This window comes from Dreissena polymorpha, chromosome 6 (assembly GCF_020536995.1).
Source record: "Dreissena polymorpha isolate Duluth1 chromosome 6, UMN_Dpol_1.0, whole genome shotgun sequence".
Classification (NCBI taxonomy): Eukaryota; Metazoa; Mollusca; class Bivalvia; order Myida; family Dreissenidae; genus Dreissena; species Dreissena polymorpha.
Window position 1 is genome coordinate 115,081,696 of NC_068360.1, and position 20,000 is coordinate 115,101,695.

The window sequence follows — 20,000 nt, forward strand, 5'->3', positions numbered from 1 at the left end:
GACTGCGGCTGCCTCGGGCTCCAGGGCCAATTTTAAACGGTCTCCATCGATTCCAGATTAAATATATAACAACAGTGTTAAAACATGAGTCTGTTTTGGTACCTAGTTTTTTTCAAGATAGAACATATATTCATGGTATAAGACATATGAACATCGCACATGGTCTGGATTTACGCTGATTGCATTTATAAAGAGAAATCGATTAACAATTGTTAATTTGTTTATAAACTATTCTGAACCTCAATCGCTGCTTCTCTCATGAACTGTTTGGCTGCTACGCCCCAGATAGCTGGTACAGTAATTATGTATTTGATGTCAGTTTCTCTCGTCCCAATTGTACGCATACTCAAAGCGTCCAAAAGGTGCTGCAGTAGATACTTGAGCGACATCGTAAATATCGGTTTTGCTGGGAAAGGTTCACCTTCCAAATCTTCAACTGTTGCTGAACGCGAAATGCGCTGAAACAGAATATGTATAAAATACAAAAGCTACGAAGAGAGGAACATCGTATATAAGTCCCCTAATACCACACCTCACAGCGGCTGAATTAATTTGTTATATTTTTTTTATAGCGAGACGGTAGAAAAATATGTTACTAAAAAGTTCAATCAAGTTTTAAACTGTCAAATTACACACACTAGTTATTGAAAGCTATACCTGAAGCTTTCGTCCGTGTACTACGGACTTCATCAGCAGAATGAATTTCTACTGTTGGGAAACGTTAACACCGCTAATTGTCGGGGTGAGCGATGTTAACGTATGGTCCCAGGTGTGCGAGAGTTGGTAGCGGCCCCCGTCCTTGTTTAGAGCCGGTCTTAGTGCACGGATATAAATAGCCTCCTTGACCCCTCTCTCGAACCAAGATGGCTCACGGTTCAGAATCATAACATTCTCCATTATGGTCGCGTGGCCCGGTGGCTACCAACTCTTACAATAATGAAAATTCATTACACGTGTTAATTAGAGACCATGGTGCGCCAGGGACATTGAAGCAAATAATAAATGTGACGATTTACCTGATTGTGTAGAACCATCTTAAATCTTCTAAACAGTCTCCAACCATGGTGTTTTTCTTCCTCTGCCAAAGATGAATACTTATCCTCGGCGTCGAATCCAAAGGAGTCGAACTCATCATACTCATTGAGAAGAACACTGGTTGGTGTTTTAAGAGAGATGAGTTTACCAGACCCGGCAGCCCAACTCTTGTTAATTATTACGTCATGTGGAGAGTCATTGAAGGAGAATGCATATCCACTGTAAGTGGTTCCGAAGTCGAAGGCGGCCACAATCAGGCATTGACTTCCGTTAGCCATAACTGTATCTAAATATATATAACCTAGCTGCTGTTAATGTTGTCACTTTAATGTTTAGTGCCGTAGCAGAGATACACTTTCAGTGACACCAATGTGTGTGATTTTAAGTGAAGTAAGTGGAATAGCATACCAGTTACTTTAAAATGATTAATGACATTTTTGCATGTTTAGAAATGTAGTACGACATTTTCAGATAATAAACACCTTATTTCTGATTGGCTAAAAAGTCATTCAGGAGTACTTGATTTATTTTCAACTAATTGATCACTGCGACCCGCAACACCGTATCCGTCTTACTATTGGGGTCGTCCTGTTTTGTTTCAAGTATTTTTTGCAATGACTAATGACTGACGGGACTAATGACCGTATTATTTTGAAGGAAAGCGTTGTCAATGACAAACCTACGTTGAGTTTATAGCATACGTTTGTATTAACTTTTCACAAATCGACTAATCATTTGACGTTAAAAAAAACACATTTATTTTGTTTTTAAACTGTGCTGTCAAAAGACGTAAAAATGTAGTTTACATATATTTTCCATTGTCTTGATAAAGGCATAATGCCGAAACGTTATATTAAAGGAGTAGAATCAGAAATTTATAAATCGACTAAGATTTGTTTTCTGTTATAAAAGTCATTTGGGCGTCGAGATTTACGCATTTAGAATTGTTGGTCATCTTGGTGCAATTATTTATATACGTAGTGGATTTGAATCAGCTAAACACTGTTTATATAAATGGATGCTCTCTGATGACAACCACAGCGATGCATTTGTGTATTGCTGCATTTTATGCAGCTTAAACCTTAATAAACGCATTGCCTATTGAGGAAAATATAAATTATGAATAAATAAAATGTGAAGACAACCCGTTTGAAGGAGCTTAACACTGAGACTATGCCCATACCAAACTTACAACATGAAAGGCCATTCTGATTCTGTCTCTTTAAGTATGGATCTTTGCAGTACTTACAACCCAGGCCTATCTTAAACAATTTGCCTCCGTCGGTGTTTTACATATTTGTATGCAATGTCGTGCATTGTCGAAGTAATACATTATTTGTCTACAATAAAACTAATTTACTCCGGGAGAATATGGAGTTTATTTTATGTATATAACTAAAATGCATGCTAGTAAGGAATATAGCAAGAAAGGGCCGTTGAAGTTTTCTTGATAAGGTTGATACATAATTATCGATTGATGTTATTAGCGGCATGAGCACTTGCTTAACATGGCATTATACCAAACTGTATATAAATTGTAAAAATTGATATGTTTTTTGTAAGCAGGTCTGTTTAAATGCCTATCAATATTTAATGACATTCTATACCGAATTTAAGTGTTTAGTATCTGCTTAATATAGACTTTATTCAATTAGTTTTATCTACGTCTGTATAGACAAGCATTGACTAATTCTTTTAATTTAATTATAATTCTTGGTCCTGGCTGACTTTTACAAGTAAGGTTAATTATTTGACATATAATTGAGTTGTTCAGAATTTGCTTTTTATTTATCATATGAGAATAATGTTAAAGTTTATTCCCTAAAACAAAAAGTGGTCTTAAATATGACATGAATTAGGCTTTAAGATAAATAAAAACGTGTACACTTTCATCGGCATAAATAGTATCGTTGCTGTAACTAATCTTACAAAAAGTCTTGTAACAATTATATTACTACATTAAACTACCAAATGCTTAGTATTAAATGAGTGCGTGATTATGTACTTATTATTTTTGTAATGAAAACATATAATCATATTCTCTATTTTAGGTTTTCATGATTTAGTTAATGAATGTTACTATCCTTGTCACGTTATACAATGAATATCATAAAATAGCGTGATGCCCTACCTATGCAGCCATGCCTGTTATTAAGCGACATTTTTAAACTAACATTTATAATTGATCCGTTCCGTTAGGTAGACCTGAATAAATACACTAAAACAATACACCGTTATACCAATTATATCACCGGATAAAAACTGTGTTCATTTTGTGTTTTTCCAATCCAATTCCTTTCGCTCAGTATTTCGATAAAGCGTGTATGTTTGCTAAAATAATTGTTATCTTTTGGCCTTCAAGTGTGACGTTATCTTTGGACATACGATTCTTATTATTGCCAACTTCTCACCGTCTCACAATATTTAACATTTCTGAAACGTTATTCATTTGAAAAGTTTTGAGTACAGACGTGTGAAGGTTGTGGACATAATTTAAACATGTTGTCACACGAACATACAAGCATAATCATAATTAGCATGGGCCAACATTGATGGTGTGACAAACATGAGAAGATGAATTGCATATCATATACACCTAATGAAACGACAGTATTTGAATCTATATTGAAAGGTACATTAATAGGAAATTATTGTCTTTTTTTTAGACATTGTCTAATGATAACGTTCTTCTTCGTGTCTTAAAATTATATAAACAACTTCGTGCCTCCCTGTTCACGATTTAGAGGGCATTTAATAAGAAACAGATTTTTAGCCATTACCACTTTCGATTTGAGAACATTAAACAATGACATTGCAATCATTTCCCTAAAATATAACATTTCATGAAAGCATCGCAATTACAGTAAAGTCATTATCGATATCAAAGTTCAGTAATGTAATACACATAATATAAACAGTATTCAGGCAACATCTTACCATAAATTATAGTACTAACCCACTTGAACAGACAAATCACCTGCCAATTCATCAGGATCTGATTTGTGATTTTTTGACTGCGCATATATATAGATTTCTATGAAGGAGGTAAAATATAGCAATTGTGTTATCTACATTTATCTCTGCAGTGGTTATTTTGAAATACATTTTATCATGTGCATCTGACATTCAAGTACGTTCTATCATGATATGACATTTACCTTTTTTCTAATGCACTGTCTATTCATACGTTACTTAAATCTGTAACACTATTTTAGTCATTGCAAATTACAAAATTTCACATTTTCATTCGCGTTTTTATTCTATCTTGCTTCTTACAGTGCATAAAAATAACTAGGTTTAAAAAAAGCCAAATATAAATGAAAATATAATGAACTATAAAACGACCTTTTAACCCTTATTATTATTTTCACCCAAAACTTCTTTATGTCCTAAATCAGTAAAAAAAATAGTTCGAAAATTATAACATTCCCGGCCCGGGTGTTTAAATTATCTACAAATAAATTCACTTATTTATAAAAAGCGTTTCTTAAATGAGAATTTTATCATCAATGTGACGAATACGTTAATACATAAAACTATCACAACATCAAGATATTGCGAATTACTCTTACAATGTCAAAGGCTAGAAAGTTTATACTTCTTTTGTTCACACGTTTATGCTATAACTGACTATACTTAATATAGGATATATTCAAATCATTTCGAAAACATATTCAATGAAATGAACATCAAGTTTGTAGGTAGAGACCTATAACGGACTATATGTTACTTAAGTCTGTCGATTTGTTCGGATTTCCATCCGCCTTGTTGACAGTATTCGGGCTGTTTTTCTTGATAATTACTTTCCATTGAAATGAAGAATTTCAAAATTATGGCATAATGTTAAACATTTACAAAAGAACCACACGACATAATGTCAATGTCATACTTTGATGTTGCAGGTCCGAGACAAATTGTTAACGCTTAAATAATGACCAGGATTGTTTTATCGTTACTTGATCACCATTAAGAAACAAGCATGACGTGACAAGTTATAGGCGATTAAACTTTATGGACGCTTTTAATGTTAAACAAAACGTTTACGGCTTTATAGTCATCGTCTTTTATGGGAGGTTTGTAACGTTTTGTTTGAAAGCATGTGGCGAAAAACAACTTTAATAGCATTATTACTAATTCCTTTAATAGTTGATCAGCCTTAATTGTGTAACCCAGGATTCGAAAATAAAGCATGTTGAATCGATTTCATTTATCTTTACAATATATATTTAGAGGCAATTTTCTGATCATCCTTGTAATGAAATTATATATGATTGTTGATCGATATGGTAACGTGGGTTTGGACTGTGGATAATTTTTATATGTATTCAAACTTATGTTATTCATGCAAGTGCAAGAAATCAACGTTGTCAATGTAAGAAGACATACTACACTTCGTGAAAGCATTGTTCTACGTGACAACATTGAGAAAAGTTTCATTCAAAGATGGAACCAAGTGCCTAGTGATCTGGTTTGATACACGCCAAATGTGAGCCAAATTTGAGCCAACAGGAAATACCCTTCTGCTTTGCCTTTTGAATAGGGATTTTGTCTGATAGGGCTAAATATAAACAATTTCTGTAGAAACTCTTGAGTAATTGTTAACCTTGTCCTTTCATTAATCCTGAATCCCATCGTGTGTATTTTTCATATTGTTGTATACACAATCCTCCCTGATTTACACTTTATTTGTTATATGACATTAATGTTAATCAGTTTTCCCCCAAGAGCATACGGGGCCTTAGTATTTTTTATATAACTGTTCAAGCATAATCTATGGAAATAGCAAGGACAGGACGCACCACTTGTGTTATCTTTATAAGGCAGATATGAGACTATCGATTGATGTTCATTGTGAGTAGCACACTTGGTGAAGATGACATTCAACTGTATAGGAATTTTGTATTTAGAACTTATTTGTAAATTGTCAACGTTTATACGCTTTTTTTTAGTATTTAGGTCAGTTTAGGTCAGTTTATCAGCCTATCGATAAGGGGCCACTTAACGAATAGCTTAGTTTGCTAGTTTTAAATAGCCTGTGTTCATGTCTGTTTTTTCTGTATAGATTTGAATTGATTTGTTATGCTATGGGTGTACAGTTGCGGTTTGTTGTGTCGCAATGTTGTTATGCATTTTGTATGACTTCCTATGATAATTTGTAAAACTGTCCGTTTAGATTCGTATTTGCCTGCCAATAAACATTGTTTACCAAAAGATGTTCTCTTTTATAATATAATGTTTTAAATCGATTTATGTACGTCTTTGTGGACTGACCTTGATTCAATAATATTTAACATTATCAAATTAAATTGTTGTTTTTTTTTTGGGGGGGGGGGGGTTCAATTGTTTGTGATATGATTTGCATTTCGTATCGTGCACAATTCTGGATTTTACGTGAGTTCTTTGTATTTATTTGATTTTAAAAGAATGTATGTATATTCCTAAATATGTAAGACATTAAGGTAAATAAAGAGGTCCACACTTTTATTTTAAGTTACACAATTGATTTTTTTATCAGCACGTAGATAAGTTCTTGAAACATTTATATTTGAACATTTAACTACCAAATGCTCACTATTAAATGTGTGCGTGATTATGAATTTCTTATTATTGGAATGATACAATGAAATCACACTCCTTCCGTTACGAATTCTTTTTAGAACATAAAGCAAAACATATATCAGTAAAGAAGTGTTTTATCATATTAATTAAAGTGTCTAGTCAATTGTTTTTTGTTTTTATTACAAAATTTGTTATACTTAACATGACACTGTAAAATAAAATGTATATGTTTGATGATTCAGGAAGAAGACTCAAAATGTACCAAAAGCATTCGTGTTCAGTCTTCTCTGTTATCAAGCGATAGGTTTCACGCGACACTCATGAAAATGTTGTTAAAATTCTGTTGCCTCTGAGACCTAAATTGACCGACTAAAAACCACAGTGCGGGACCAAAGAAATCACCTTATCACAAACGTTATCACGATCCTTTGCATGTTGTGTTGTTTAACAAAACTTCGTTATGGACATCATCTATGCCTTAAAATCTGTGCTTTAACCATTGACCTAATGTTCATGAACGTAAAACACAAACCTTAACAGTTCTACTATGTAAGTTGAAAGTCTCTGCGTTCTGAATAAATCACAATTCAGAATATCTTAATTATGTGGAGAATAATTCAGAAATGCGAACATGCCCACGGAACTATATTTGATCATTATTGATCGTGTGATCAGTAAAAGAAAAGTGGACTGATAGAGCAAGCATGGTCCCAAACACAATAAATGTTACTGTATATATATATATATGTTACAATATACTGTAGAATATGTGTCAATGAATTTCGTTTGTTTTGTCTTATTTTTTTACAAAGGGTTTGTAAGTTACGTGGTGAATAGTTGGAAACAGGAAAAGCGATTACTACTTTCGATTTGAGTAACAGGATAAAATTGCATTGTTATAATAATATAAATATCTGACATGATTAAAAGCAAAGCAATAGTAAACATACCTTAACGGAAATCACATTTGTTTCGTCAGATTCTTTTCCTTTTACTACTTCACGTCAACATGTGTGGACGATCATTTTACATTAGATTTAAAACATACATAACGTGATAACCACTTCTGATTTGATAATAGGACAAACCACGGTCAAGTCTTCGAAAAGACAGTTATATTATGATTTTAAAATCAATAAATATTTCATTATGCACTTTATAGATAGCGTATTGAGGAAACATAATACCTGAAGTAATCGCAAAATCCCACTGCTTTAATAGACTAGTCACCGGTTATTGATCAGGAAGTTTTAACACCCTATACATATTGACTACCACGAAGAAGGTAAATGATTCTTATCGAGCTACAGTTTGCAGTGGTTAATTTGCACATCGTGTAATACACGTAGTAGTGCATGTGCGTATGAAAAAACTAATAACATTGCATGTTATTTACCATTACTTTCTAATCACATTACATAATATATAAATAGTGTGCGATTCTTTGTAAAGCTTTAGGAATTTATTCCCAGTTTTCTTCATTTATTTATTTTCCCTTGCAAAATGCGCAAAATAATTACGATAAATAACAAACCCCCAATATGATTGATACGGCTTAATATTTCTTCATAAAAAGCATTGATCAAGACTAGTTTACATATCGTTACCATCCTTTATGTTACATTTATCTACACATGACAAATATTATTTATACATGATCTCCTTCCGTGAGTATTATTCAAACACAGTTGACAGAGTCTGATTGAACGCTCTACAGCTTTTCTAAATGGTCATTTCTTTTTCTTTTTTCAAACCTAAGTATAAACTACACCGCTCATTGTATGAGCACGGATGGCCGACTGGTCTAAGCGATAGACTTTTACACCAGGGATCAGTTGTTCGAGTCCAGTGTAGGGCTACTTTTGCTTTCTTTCGTTAAATTTATTCTTGTTGTTTTACTGGAGCTTTGTAGATCCAACGCTTACATTTATCAATATAAAGCATTTAATGACAAACTTCAATACATGCCAAAATCTGTGAAAAGGCCCCTTTAATAGTGAGTCATCTTACACGTGCATCAGTCTCAATTGTGTCACCCGGGATATAAAAATATAACCTGATCATAGGCCTTATAACTTAAATATTGAACAAAATTATATGCTAGTTTGATTGGTAAACAAAATAAAATTATTTGGAGCCCCTAGTCTATTTGTGCCTGTGCTTTAACAGCTTTTTTATATCGATATGATAATGAAATATATGCGTGGATGTTGACGGTAGATAATACATGCGTTTATTTACACTAATACTATTAATGCAAGTATACGAAATCAGTATTGTCCATGTAAGAAGACATACTACACGCACTGAAAACATTAATCATTACTAAGGCGTTTGTACAAACTTCTGTATAGACTCCTTGAAAGATGTCACTAAGTGCTTATTTATCAGCTTTAATAAACGCTGATACATAGCACAGGAACGGCCATTCTGACTTCGCAACTTGAATGGAGGAGTCAGCTTATCGATCAGAACCTCAACAATTTCTATAGATACCCCTCTGTAATTCTTCAACATTGTCCTCTCATAATCTCTTTGCTCCCAGGTGGGGATTTTTAATGTTGTTAAATGTTGCCATTCCTCTTTACGCGTCACTGGTCATTTGACGTGAATAAAGTAGCAAACACTGATTCTCTAAAAACTCTACCAGGATAGTACGTTTTTATCTTACCAACTACTTTTATAATAGAACTTTAATATGAAGATACAACGGTTTAAACTGTGAACACCGCCTTGAAAAATTCAATGCTAAGCATTGGGGTTTTAAACTCGATAGATGGCCAGCCAGCCGAACCTCAAACAGTGCGGAGTATTAAACCTTCTCAATATAAACCTTCAGGAGCAAATTATGGTTCATTATTTATGTAATGAGCAAGGGATATAGCAAGAAAAGGACACATCATCTATGATTTCTTGATAAGGCAGATACGTTACTATCGATCGATGTGACTTTCACAGAAATTTCAAATAAGTAACTCCATTGTCATCGTTTTTAAGTTTGCTTTTATGTAAGGAGTTTAGTTTAGGAAATTCATTTGTTTCTGTTTGATGCAAAATAATTATATTACCCTTAAAAAGAAAAGAATCGCATTTGAGTTTAAACAGACGAACAGCGATTACCTGTTTCGATTTGAAAACATAACAATAAAAGCTATTAAAGTAACTTTTTTCTCTATATAAAGATTCAATAGTATAATAAATGTGGACATCCTATTAAAGGGGCCTTTTCACGTTTTGGTAAATTGACAAAATGAAAAAAAGTTTTTTCAGATTCGCAAATTTTCGTTTTATGATATTTGTGAGGAAACAGTAGTACTGAATATTTACCATGCTCTAAAATAGCCATTATATGCCTCTTTTAACGATTTAAAAACTTGATAATTATAAAGCGTTGCAACGCGAAACGATTGAATAATTTGGGGAGTTCTGTTGTTGTCGTTATATTTTGTGAAACTACGAGGATTGCTTATATAAAGTAAAAAATACACCCATCATTGTATGGGCACTGGTGGCCGATTGGCCTAAGTGGTGGACTTTTACTCCAAGACTTCAGGGGTCAGTGGTTTGAGCTCTGTTTAGCGAAACTTTTTTTCTTCTTTTTCTTCTATCTGTTTAATTGTATTCTTTACTTTTAACTGGAGCTTTTTAGATCCAATGTTTACATTTATCAATATATAGCATTTAATGACAACTTCAATACATGCCAAAATCAGTGAAAAGGCCCCTTTAAACAAACATGAAGTACTCACAAAACCCCACTACTTGAACGAGCTCTTCATCGGATGTTCAAAGGAGAGTGCATAGCTATGCATTAGATATTCATCAGATTTCAAATGAAATGCATAGCAATTATCTAGATGTTCATCAGAAGTTCAATGAGAATTCATAGCTATCTAGATCTTCATCAGAATTTCAAATAAAAATGAATAGATGTGTACTATATGTTCATGTATTATCCGCAGCTTGTATGTCACCGAGTCACATCTTAAAACAAATGCTACTACTTTAGGGCCACATTTATTACTCAGTCGTGATGAAACATGGTCAAGGTGTGTATTTTTACAACATACAGGCCATGTTTAAACCTGGGTCAAGTGTGGTTTGAAACTAGATAACCACGTGCTCAACAATTGATGTGCGTCAACGAAAACCATAGCTTGAGGGCCATCAAGACCCTCTTTTCTATATTTAGTAACATTGAAATTGACAATTGCTGGATAAGCCCCAATCTCAGGCCATGCCTACATGTAAATTTGATTTAATGGAAAGTGTCAAGATTGGTCAATGTAAACTTGTGTGCTCGAACGTGATGAGACTCGATATACAGTCCAGGTCCAGCGGTAAAATGCTCGAAAGAATTTTATAATTTTACAACAAAACACTTGGAATATTATTGAAAGAGATGATATTTTTTATCAATAGGGCAATTTTACTGAAATCAAGTTTTCAAAGACATGACATTTCTGACAACTAAACTGTAAGTGTTGCAAATCAAATAGTGTACTTTGTTGTATACAAGTGAAAAGGATTTAAAACATTTTTTTTGTTATTATTCACAAACAGAACAATATTGGAACTTGAGTACCAGCTTCGCTCACAAAAAGTTGTATATCATAAGCACTAGTATTTGTATAATGGTACATGTTATAATATGCAACACTCAAGAAATCACATTACATGAATTGGGGTATTCTTGTTATGTTTATGTTGTTTAATTCTGTGCCATGTGTACCACACATAAAAATACTTGTACAAATGCAGTACTGTGGAATCACTAGTTTGACGCGCAATGAACAGTAGGATTTAATTTTTAAACGGTTATATAGCTCACGACAATATGCAACTTCTGATTGCATCATACACTGTTTCCAAAAGTTGACATTTAAGTAAAACATTCGTCTATTCGATGAGACGCATAATTTTTAATGATTTTCAATAAATAAAAAGATGTCATTTTGACAAGCTGTGTTACTAAATATATGGTATACTCCACTTATCCAGACGTTGAGGCACGGATTACCGTTAATTAACATTCTTATCCAGTAACGACCGATGCATTTTCTGTTCGATTGAAGCACACTTTTCCGACAAATTCCAATTGAAGAAATGTAAGACCGCGCGAGTAAGTCCGCTACCATATATTTAAATAATTCCACAGTAAAGCAGTATTTTGGTCATGAAAATTTAGAACAAAAATAATTGCAGTACGTACCTGCCAATTCGAAACATGAACAGGACTCTTTCACGGCCATGTTGAACAACTTGCATGCTATATATCCCGCATTACAGGTTTTCATTTTATGCTGTCCGGTGGTTTATAGAGAAATATCCGTGAAATAAAACTGATATTTCACTGTTATTAACAGTGAAAAATAACAGTGAAAAATATTGATATTTTTTAATGTTTTACTGTGAAATGACGTAACTTTTTCGACGAAATGACGTAAGAAATCCAGTGAAATTATCCAGTTAAACTCTTTTACAATATAAAATTTAATAAACAGTGAAACAGCATAAAATAAAAAGAAAATTTGTTAGATTACATGGAATATCGATTTTTATTCACTCGTGATCACAAAAGATATATATTTTTCACGAGTGGCGCAGCCACTCATGAAAATATTATTTTATTAAAATCGATATTCCATCGAATCCAACAAATATCCCCCATATACATATACCGGATATTTAATGACCACACATAAACATGTCAGTCTATAGAGATTGTATTAAAAATAGTAAGGGATACACACACTTCATCACACAAAAGATTTAAAGAATTCAACAGAAATTAAGAAAACTGATTTTCAAGAAATTCCCCCGTAACGAAAACAACTCGAAATATGTGCTCATACTACACTACATCCAGGTATGTTTCAGACATGATAGCGAGTCGTTATCAATTGTTAAAACTCAGGTTAGCAACAATCACTAATCTAATAGTTGAGTTGTTATATTTGTTACAATGTCACGTGGCACTTGTTTGGGATATCTTGTGAATGATCATGGAAAAGAAAAGGCGTTCATTGTCTATCATCACTATAGTAACCTATGACAGTGTTTGATCCGCGTCGTATTAGTTCTCGATACAATTCTATTTGCTGAATACGATCGAAACGATAATCTGTATCAGAGTAAGACTTCTTAATAGACTACTAGTCTTCAAATTTATTTTTTGAATAAGTCTTATACGATAGGGTATCTAGTGAAGGAGATGTGAAATAGTTATTGCTGTTTAACACAGTAATGCATAGTATTTGCATGCACAGACTTTGCAAAATTATTGATCATAGATGTTATGTAAATAAGCGATTATAAATTAACAAAACGGCTCAGTTGATAACATGCTTTGAACTCGTATTTTTGAAACACTTGAACGATAAATGTAATCATGTATCCCAATGTGTTTGACCACGAATGGTTAAACATTATTTCAGTTACTCTACAGGCAAAGAAAGAGGTGTCAGCACAATTTGCTGCGGTTATAACATTTTTTTAAATGTCATATTTATGCCATTTGGTTTTTTGTACTTGCATAGATTGTCAATATAATAAAATACAGTAAAAAACGAATGAAACTGTCCTTGATGCTGCACAATGTTCCTGTTGGATTTCTCATTAGTTTCTATCCGAAAAGAAAATACAGCATTATTTATGTTTACTGTGTGTAATAAACATAATTTAGCAATTAAATAATTTTTACTTTAAATAATACAATATTTTAGATTTTAAACGAATATCCAATCAAAAAAGCTTGAAAGTTAATGCACCGGTCGCCGTGGCCTAGTGGATAAGGCGTTCTCCTCGGGATCGGGAGGTCGAAGGTTCGAGCCCCATGGGGAGCGTTTGTCGAAGGATGGGTGTTTGTCATGGGACTCGTTTCGATATGGCCGGCTCGTGAGCCGCGAGCGTTAAACATGAATGGTTACCGACTTCTATCCGCCTGGCGCATGGCATAATGATAGGAGTTGGGAGGTACATGGTATACATTATAAAGAAGTGAAACTCCAGCTGCTGGAGCAGTATTGAATTTTCATAAAAAACAATTAGTTGGTCCTTTATTTAAGGCAAGTGACCGGTTGCCCAAACAGTACAAAACAGCACAATACAGCACAATACAAACCAACATAAACACAAAATATGAATAAAGCTGGGGTCACCGCCTTGGAACGGTCAATGCAAAGCATTGGGGGTTTAAACCGGTTATAGAGCGCTCAACTGCACACTTGGCCCAACAATATTCATAATACATTTAAGTGTAAATAAAATTTAACGTCAAAGCATTGTAACTCAAATCAAACAATAATAAAAGGGAATTAAAACGCATTCAATTTAATTACAATTTAATTACTCAATGGTATTGAAGATACCAGAGCAACAGAGTTACAACTTTTTGACGAACGATAAAATGAAACTACAAACAAGTGTCAACTACATTCCTTCTTTATAGAAAAAGATTTAAAAACATAGCGTCATTAGTTGATATTTCAGATAATAATCGCGCAATTTTGGCTTATGCAAAAAGTGTCTCATATGCTTAAATTGGCTGGCCCTTTCAATAGGGGTGACACTATAATAAAAAAGACCTTTACCTTTACCTTTTTAATGCAAGTATACGGTTGAATGTCATATTCCTTTATTATTTGATGTTTTTGTGAGAGTCATTGGCTTCACTTAACAATCACTTCAAGAGATTCATAACACAGCAGAGTTCTAGAAACTGCATCAATCCTATTGATATATGCCATGCATTGCTACCAAGATAATCAATATTTAAAACATCCATGGTGATGCTAAATTATCCTGTTGCCATAGTTATCAGATCTCCATTCTGAAATTCATATAACATCGCCTATTGTAGTAATAGTCTAATGTATCGTCCAGATTCCATAAAAAGCAGCAATCGAGTAAAAGGCTGTCCATTCCATGCCACAACCAATTTTTGTGTCCAATTGTATTCAAGTCTATGCCTTTATTTCCCCAGATTTAATGAAACAAATTCGTATGTATCACTTCAAACATCCACTCACAAAATTACATCTGAGTAATATACACAAGTTTGATACAGAAACAATGCTAATATTGAATATAAACGTGGAACAGCAATAAAAGTTACAACGTTAACATACTAGAAATTTGGTTCAAACAAACATTACTTTATTTCGTTACATCACAAGACAATTGATTACAGCATTGTTTAATATGAACACCATATATGGTGTCAGGTTCATTCTTATCGGCGAGTGAAATACCTGTATACAGACAGCTTAAAACGGCAAAAGAACATACATTAATAGCTAAATTAAGAAAGAAAAAAATAACAATCTTATGATTATTGAAGTATTACAAATAAAGAAACCACAATGTAACATCATGCAACTAATGCAGATAAAAAAATAGCAACATGTAAATAAATACACCAACATGCAACTGAAGACATTATGGCGAATAAATATACCACAGCGCATAACAGATGTTATGTAAATGAGCGATTATAAATAAACAAGACGGCTCAGTTGATAACATGCTTTGAACTCGTATTTTTGAAACACTTGAACGATAAATGTTATCATGTATCCCAATGTGTTTGACCACGAATGGTTAAACATTATTTCAGTTACTTTACAGGCAAAGAAAGAGGTGTCAGCACAATTTGCTGCGGTTATAAAAAAAATTTAATGTCATATTTATGCCATTTGGTTTTTTGTACTTGCATAGATTGTCAATACAAATATACAGCAATCTTCGACTAAAGACAACAACGACACATTCATGAGCCGTCTAAAATTGTCGATTTCACTTTACCATTTATTCAATTTAATGATTTTGTTTTTTTGTATCGTGGAGTGCCCGTGTTTTATTGCCAAACAAAAGATTTATCTAAGTACTACTACGGTTTCTTACTGTTTATTACTAGCTACCATGTTGATTTAGTCATGTGCCGTCATTTGAATACATCCAATAAAGCGTGGCATTAAATTTGTTACGCACATGCTGCAGTGGCAAATATAACCAAACGAGTTTTTCTACATAACACATGCTTGTGGGGATACAGCTACTACGCTGATATAGTCACTTGTAGTGAAACCGCATCAATTGTTGGTGATCGTTCCTCAAATTATGTCATTTATTAACGTTAAGTTTTATTATAACGTTTATTTTCATCACCAAAACTTGTAGTTCCCATGTTTAGTTGCCAATGGTACCAAATCGAGAGTTTTTCTAGACAATAGTCTTCTTTGGGCTTTAAGAGTATACAAACAACTATCACGTGAATACAATCACATTCCGTCTAAGGTCCTCACGCGTACGACACCATTTATCCAATTTCGCACTTTTCTTAACATTGTACGTGCAATGTCCATGTTTCAGGGGCCAAAAGTCCCAACAGATAGCTTTCTCTGACTGTGCACTACAACGCATCCATACAATTAACAAACCGTACATGCATGGCATGATTTTTTTTAACAAACATATGAAAAATAGACGAGTCTGATTTTATTATTTGCTTCCATATGGGATCCATGTAATCTATGGAAAATATGTATGTTATTTCTTACTATTATTCTTAGCAAAATAATACACATTATATGCGCAAAATACTCAATTGTCCATTTTTAATTATATTTCCAGAAATATAACCACACGATAGCCACCCTGCCACAAAAACATTTTGTAAAAATGCGATTCTCTTTTTTTTCTCAAAATACTGTTATATATTACGTAAGATTGAATATTCACTTACTCTAACTGTATGATCACTTCTTATTCACATCATGTTGATCTGTGTATTATTACATTGCATAGACTGATTGTGTACTATGTACATGTCATACTAAATTTCTTTTCTGTTCTGTTAAAGTACAGTGTCCATGTTTCAGTGGCCAAAAGTTCCAAAGACGATCGTCGTCTCGATGCATCATGTGCGTGTGATCCTTGATCCGATTGAGCTATTGTATTATTAACTTGAAGCGTTTTAGTAAGTTATAACTAACAGTGCCATTCAGTCAGAAACACGAACTTTACTCGTAACTTAGACCTAGACGGGCTTGTTTCATACTCAAACATCTACCAACAATATATAGTAACGTGCCTCCTTAATTGGTGCCCGTTATCATTCGGAAAAGTAAGCGTTTTTGGATGACTTTTGAGAACAGTGTTTATGTTGCAGTGGTCAAACTACCCAAAAAAAACTTTACTTATACGGACTGAAAGAGTACACAAACAGTTTCCATGATGATATAGGCAAGTGCCGCCTGAATTAATAAAATACAACATTCATCCAATGTAGCGATCCCCGGCGGGGGGGGGGGGGCACTCATTTTAATTTAAAAACTTCCCACCGGTTTAGGGGTACCACTTGTCGAATGCATTTACTTTTTATAACATTATACCAGACTTGAAAAAATATACATAACGCAGTATTAAATATATAAATCAATGTTTTAGAAGTTCTTTGCATTTTTTTCTATGGATTTTTTTTTTCAAAATGGCTGCTTCAAAAGTGACTTTTATGATTACGCACAAAACTTATTGGACCGTATCGCAAGAAAATGATGACGAAAATAAAAGAGGCCAATGATGAATTGATTGAAAAGCTATGTATCAACATTGACACATACATGAGCAAATTACAGCAGTAAGAAAGTCTACAGCACAGTTAAGACCTTCACAAAGGCCAATCAGGCTAAGGCCAGTTTATAGCAAATGCCGTCGAAAACCTCCTGACGGAGAGTGCCGAAGTCCTGAACAGATGGGCTAACTACTGTAGCGACCTTTATAACTACTCAATTCAACCAGACCCTAGTCTTCTTCAGAAAGATCCCCTACTTCAAGTGGGTGATGAAGGAGTCAGTGCGCAATCTGAAGGCAGGAGAATCTTCGAGTTTTTGCATCGATCCATTGGAGTTGATTAAGCATGGAGATGAGGCAACAACTGCAGCAATGACAGCACTACCCAGAAGCTCTAGACGAAGAAGAAGTGGGCCAAGAATATACCCCCAGGATCTGGTCATCCACCTACCGAAAATGATAACCTGAAGCTGTGTAAGAATTACAGCACCACTAGCCTCATCAGCCATCCTAGCAAAGTCATGCTACGTATCCTTCTTACCCAATTGAAAAGTAAGGCCAAAGAACTGAATTCACAGTTTGGCGAAGCACAATGGAACAGGTCTTTAACATCACAACAGTTATTATTGCGGAACACTTGCAACACCAACATCTGCTACCACGTCCTGATTTAACTGTTCCTTAAAAAGAGTATGCAGTAGACCTTAAAATACCACCACACTTTTATCTTCATCGGTGGCAGACCCATCTCCAAAGTGAGATTCGCTGATGGCATTGAACTCATGGGGAACCAACAGTGAACTCTAAAATCACACCAACATATTTTATGGCGAGAAGCTGGAAGAATTGACACGCAAGATGGACGTCGCCGTCGGGGCCGTCAGAAGAAAATATTGTTGGACAATGTGAATGAGTGGATGTCCCTCACAATCGATGAGCTACTCTCAGCAGCCGTGTCGTGTCATGACTCTGTGTTGTCGTTTTTTATTGCCGCCCCTATACAACGACCAGACCGGTCAACGGAGTGATGATGATGATTATGATCAGCACTTAAAAGTGTGTTGTTGTTTTTTTAACTTTTATATTGCTTATAATCTGATTCGATGGCATGGTTATCATACGAATACGGTATAATGTTCCTACGAGTTTGTTAAGCGCTATCGCTAGTGATTTTGTAAAAATATATTTAATTTTAAAGTTGATAAGCTAACTTTATACTAAATATAATTTGACAGTTAAGCCCGTGGTGAGATGAAAGTTGTACTCTTTGTTTGCCAGTAACTGACGTCCGTCCTGCTTGAATGAGACAAATCATATTCTTATTACATCCAACATAACAAACTCAAAACAGGTGGCACATAATGTCATAATAATGCCGACATTTCTTTTGCTGGTGTTAACAACCACGGACTCTTAATTTGTTAATAATAAAATTCCAAAAGTATGTTTATTAGAATATAAATTATAAACGTTTTTGTTCCCAACAAAAGCGAACTTCCGATGGAATATATAAATTTTTGAAAATAATGTTCAAGGCTTTCGTTTTTTTTTGTTTTTTTTTTTATAAATAATTTGATCTTACAACAAGTTGCAAATAACCGAGTTCGTTGGTTAATATAGGTGAGAAGATTAATGGAAGACATAACCTGACTACATCAACAGATCATCATTTCTCCCGCATGAAATTTCGTTAAGTTGACCTACTCTGGAAATCATGCAAAAACATACAACAGCCTCCGCAGCCCATACTTAAATTTGAATGGAGCGTTAATGTTAAGTTTATAATTTTAAGTAGTTAACATGGAATCTTTTATATTTAAATTTCTGATTTTTAAAACGAATGAACATTTCAAAAGACAGACGGGTCAGTGAATGGATGTCGTTATTTGGACTACATTTTCATACAACTCGGTATATTACTCTCAAAGTTGTCGAACGGCAGTTATATGCAAGCCTTTTTTAAATGCGTTAATTGTTCGGGCATTGTTTGTTGTTTCTCGCATACTTGTATACCTATTGCATCAGTAGTGACCACTCTTGTTCTATCAGAACCCATCTGTGAACCTTCCTATTATCACGAATGTAAGTAAATTGTAGGCAAACAAGAACATGTGTCTATCCGCTATTAATGTCTTTTACCAGAACGATATTACTCTAGAGCAACTAATCCCCGAACAATATGTGAAGACTTATGGAATGCGTTAGTACAACCGGTGCATTATTTCTGCCAATAAGATCTTTTTTTCCGGTATCTGTGTGCAAAGAAAATTGTTCCAACGCCATCATTTATTATTATGTACTATTTCTACAACAACGCCAAAACAATGAGAGGTATGCAGAGCTTGGCCGAATGCATAATTTCAAGTCAAAATCAAACATAAGTTAAATGACAGTTCGGGATTCAAACTGATTTATATTATTGTCAAGCAACAGAGGAAGTCCCACCAGTTTTATGAAAAAATAATGAAGATTTTAATCAAAAAAATATTTGAATCATGTTTTTAGTTTAACGAAGATAATCATAACTGTAACAAATTGATTTGAATAACATTTCATGGTCATTTTAAATTGTTGATTCATGTTGATTCATTAGAAATATTCTAAAGGCATAAAGCTTTTTTGATCGTTCAATATTTCATAACAAATTAATATGATTTTAATCCAACAAAAATATTCACATATAAATTTAAGTACATTATATAATAAGCATGTAACACATTTGAAGTGTTGAATACCTGTATAGAGTATACATGCAAATACAAAATGAAAGTCATCAAAAACTATATAATTCGTCATGAACAGATCGACAACAATCATATTCTATTGAGACCAAA

General features: G+C 33.8%; 1 protein-coding gene across 1 annotated transcript in view; it reads right to left on the reverse strand.

Moving 5' to 3' along the window:
- LOC127836288 (heat shock 70 kDa protein 12A-like) overlaps positions 1-4,039 on the reverse strand; it is a 7,370-nt gene extending 3,331 nt beyond the window's left edge. The window contains exons 1-4 of the mRNA XM_052362794.1: positions 3,992-4,039; positions 1,017-1,321; positions 239-458; positions 1-56 (exon numbers count right to left, since the gene is read on the reverse strand). The exon at positions 1-56 is cut by the window's left edge and continues 61 nt beyond it. Of these exons, the coding sequence (XP_052218754.1) occupies positions 1-56; positions 239-458; positions 1,017-1,313 (573 nt within the window). The 5' untranslated portion in view covers positions 1,314-1,321; positions 3,992-4,039. The remainder of the gene's footprint in view (positions 57-238; positions 459-1,016; positions 1,322-3,991) is intronic.
- Between the last annotated feature and the right edge of the window lie 15,961 nt (positions 4,040-20,000).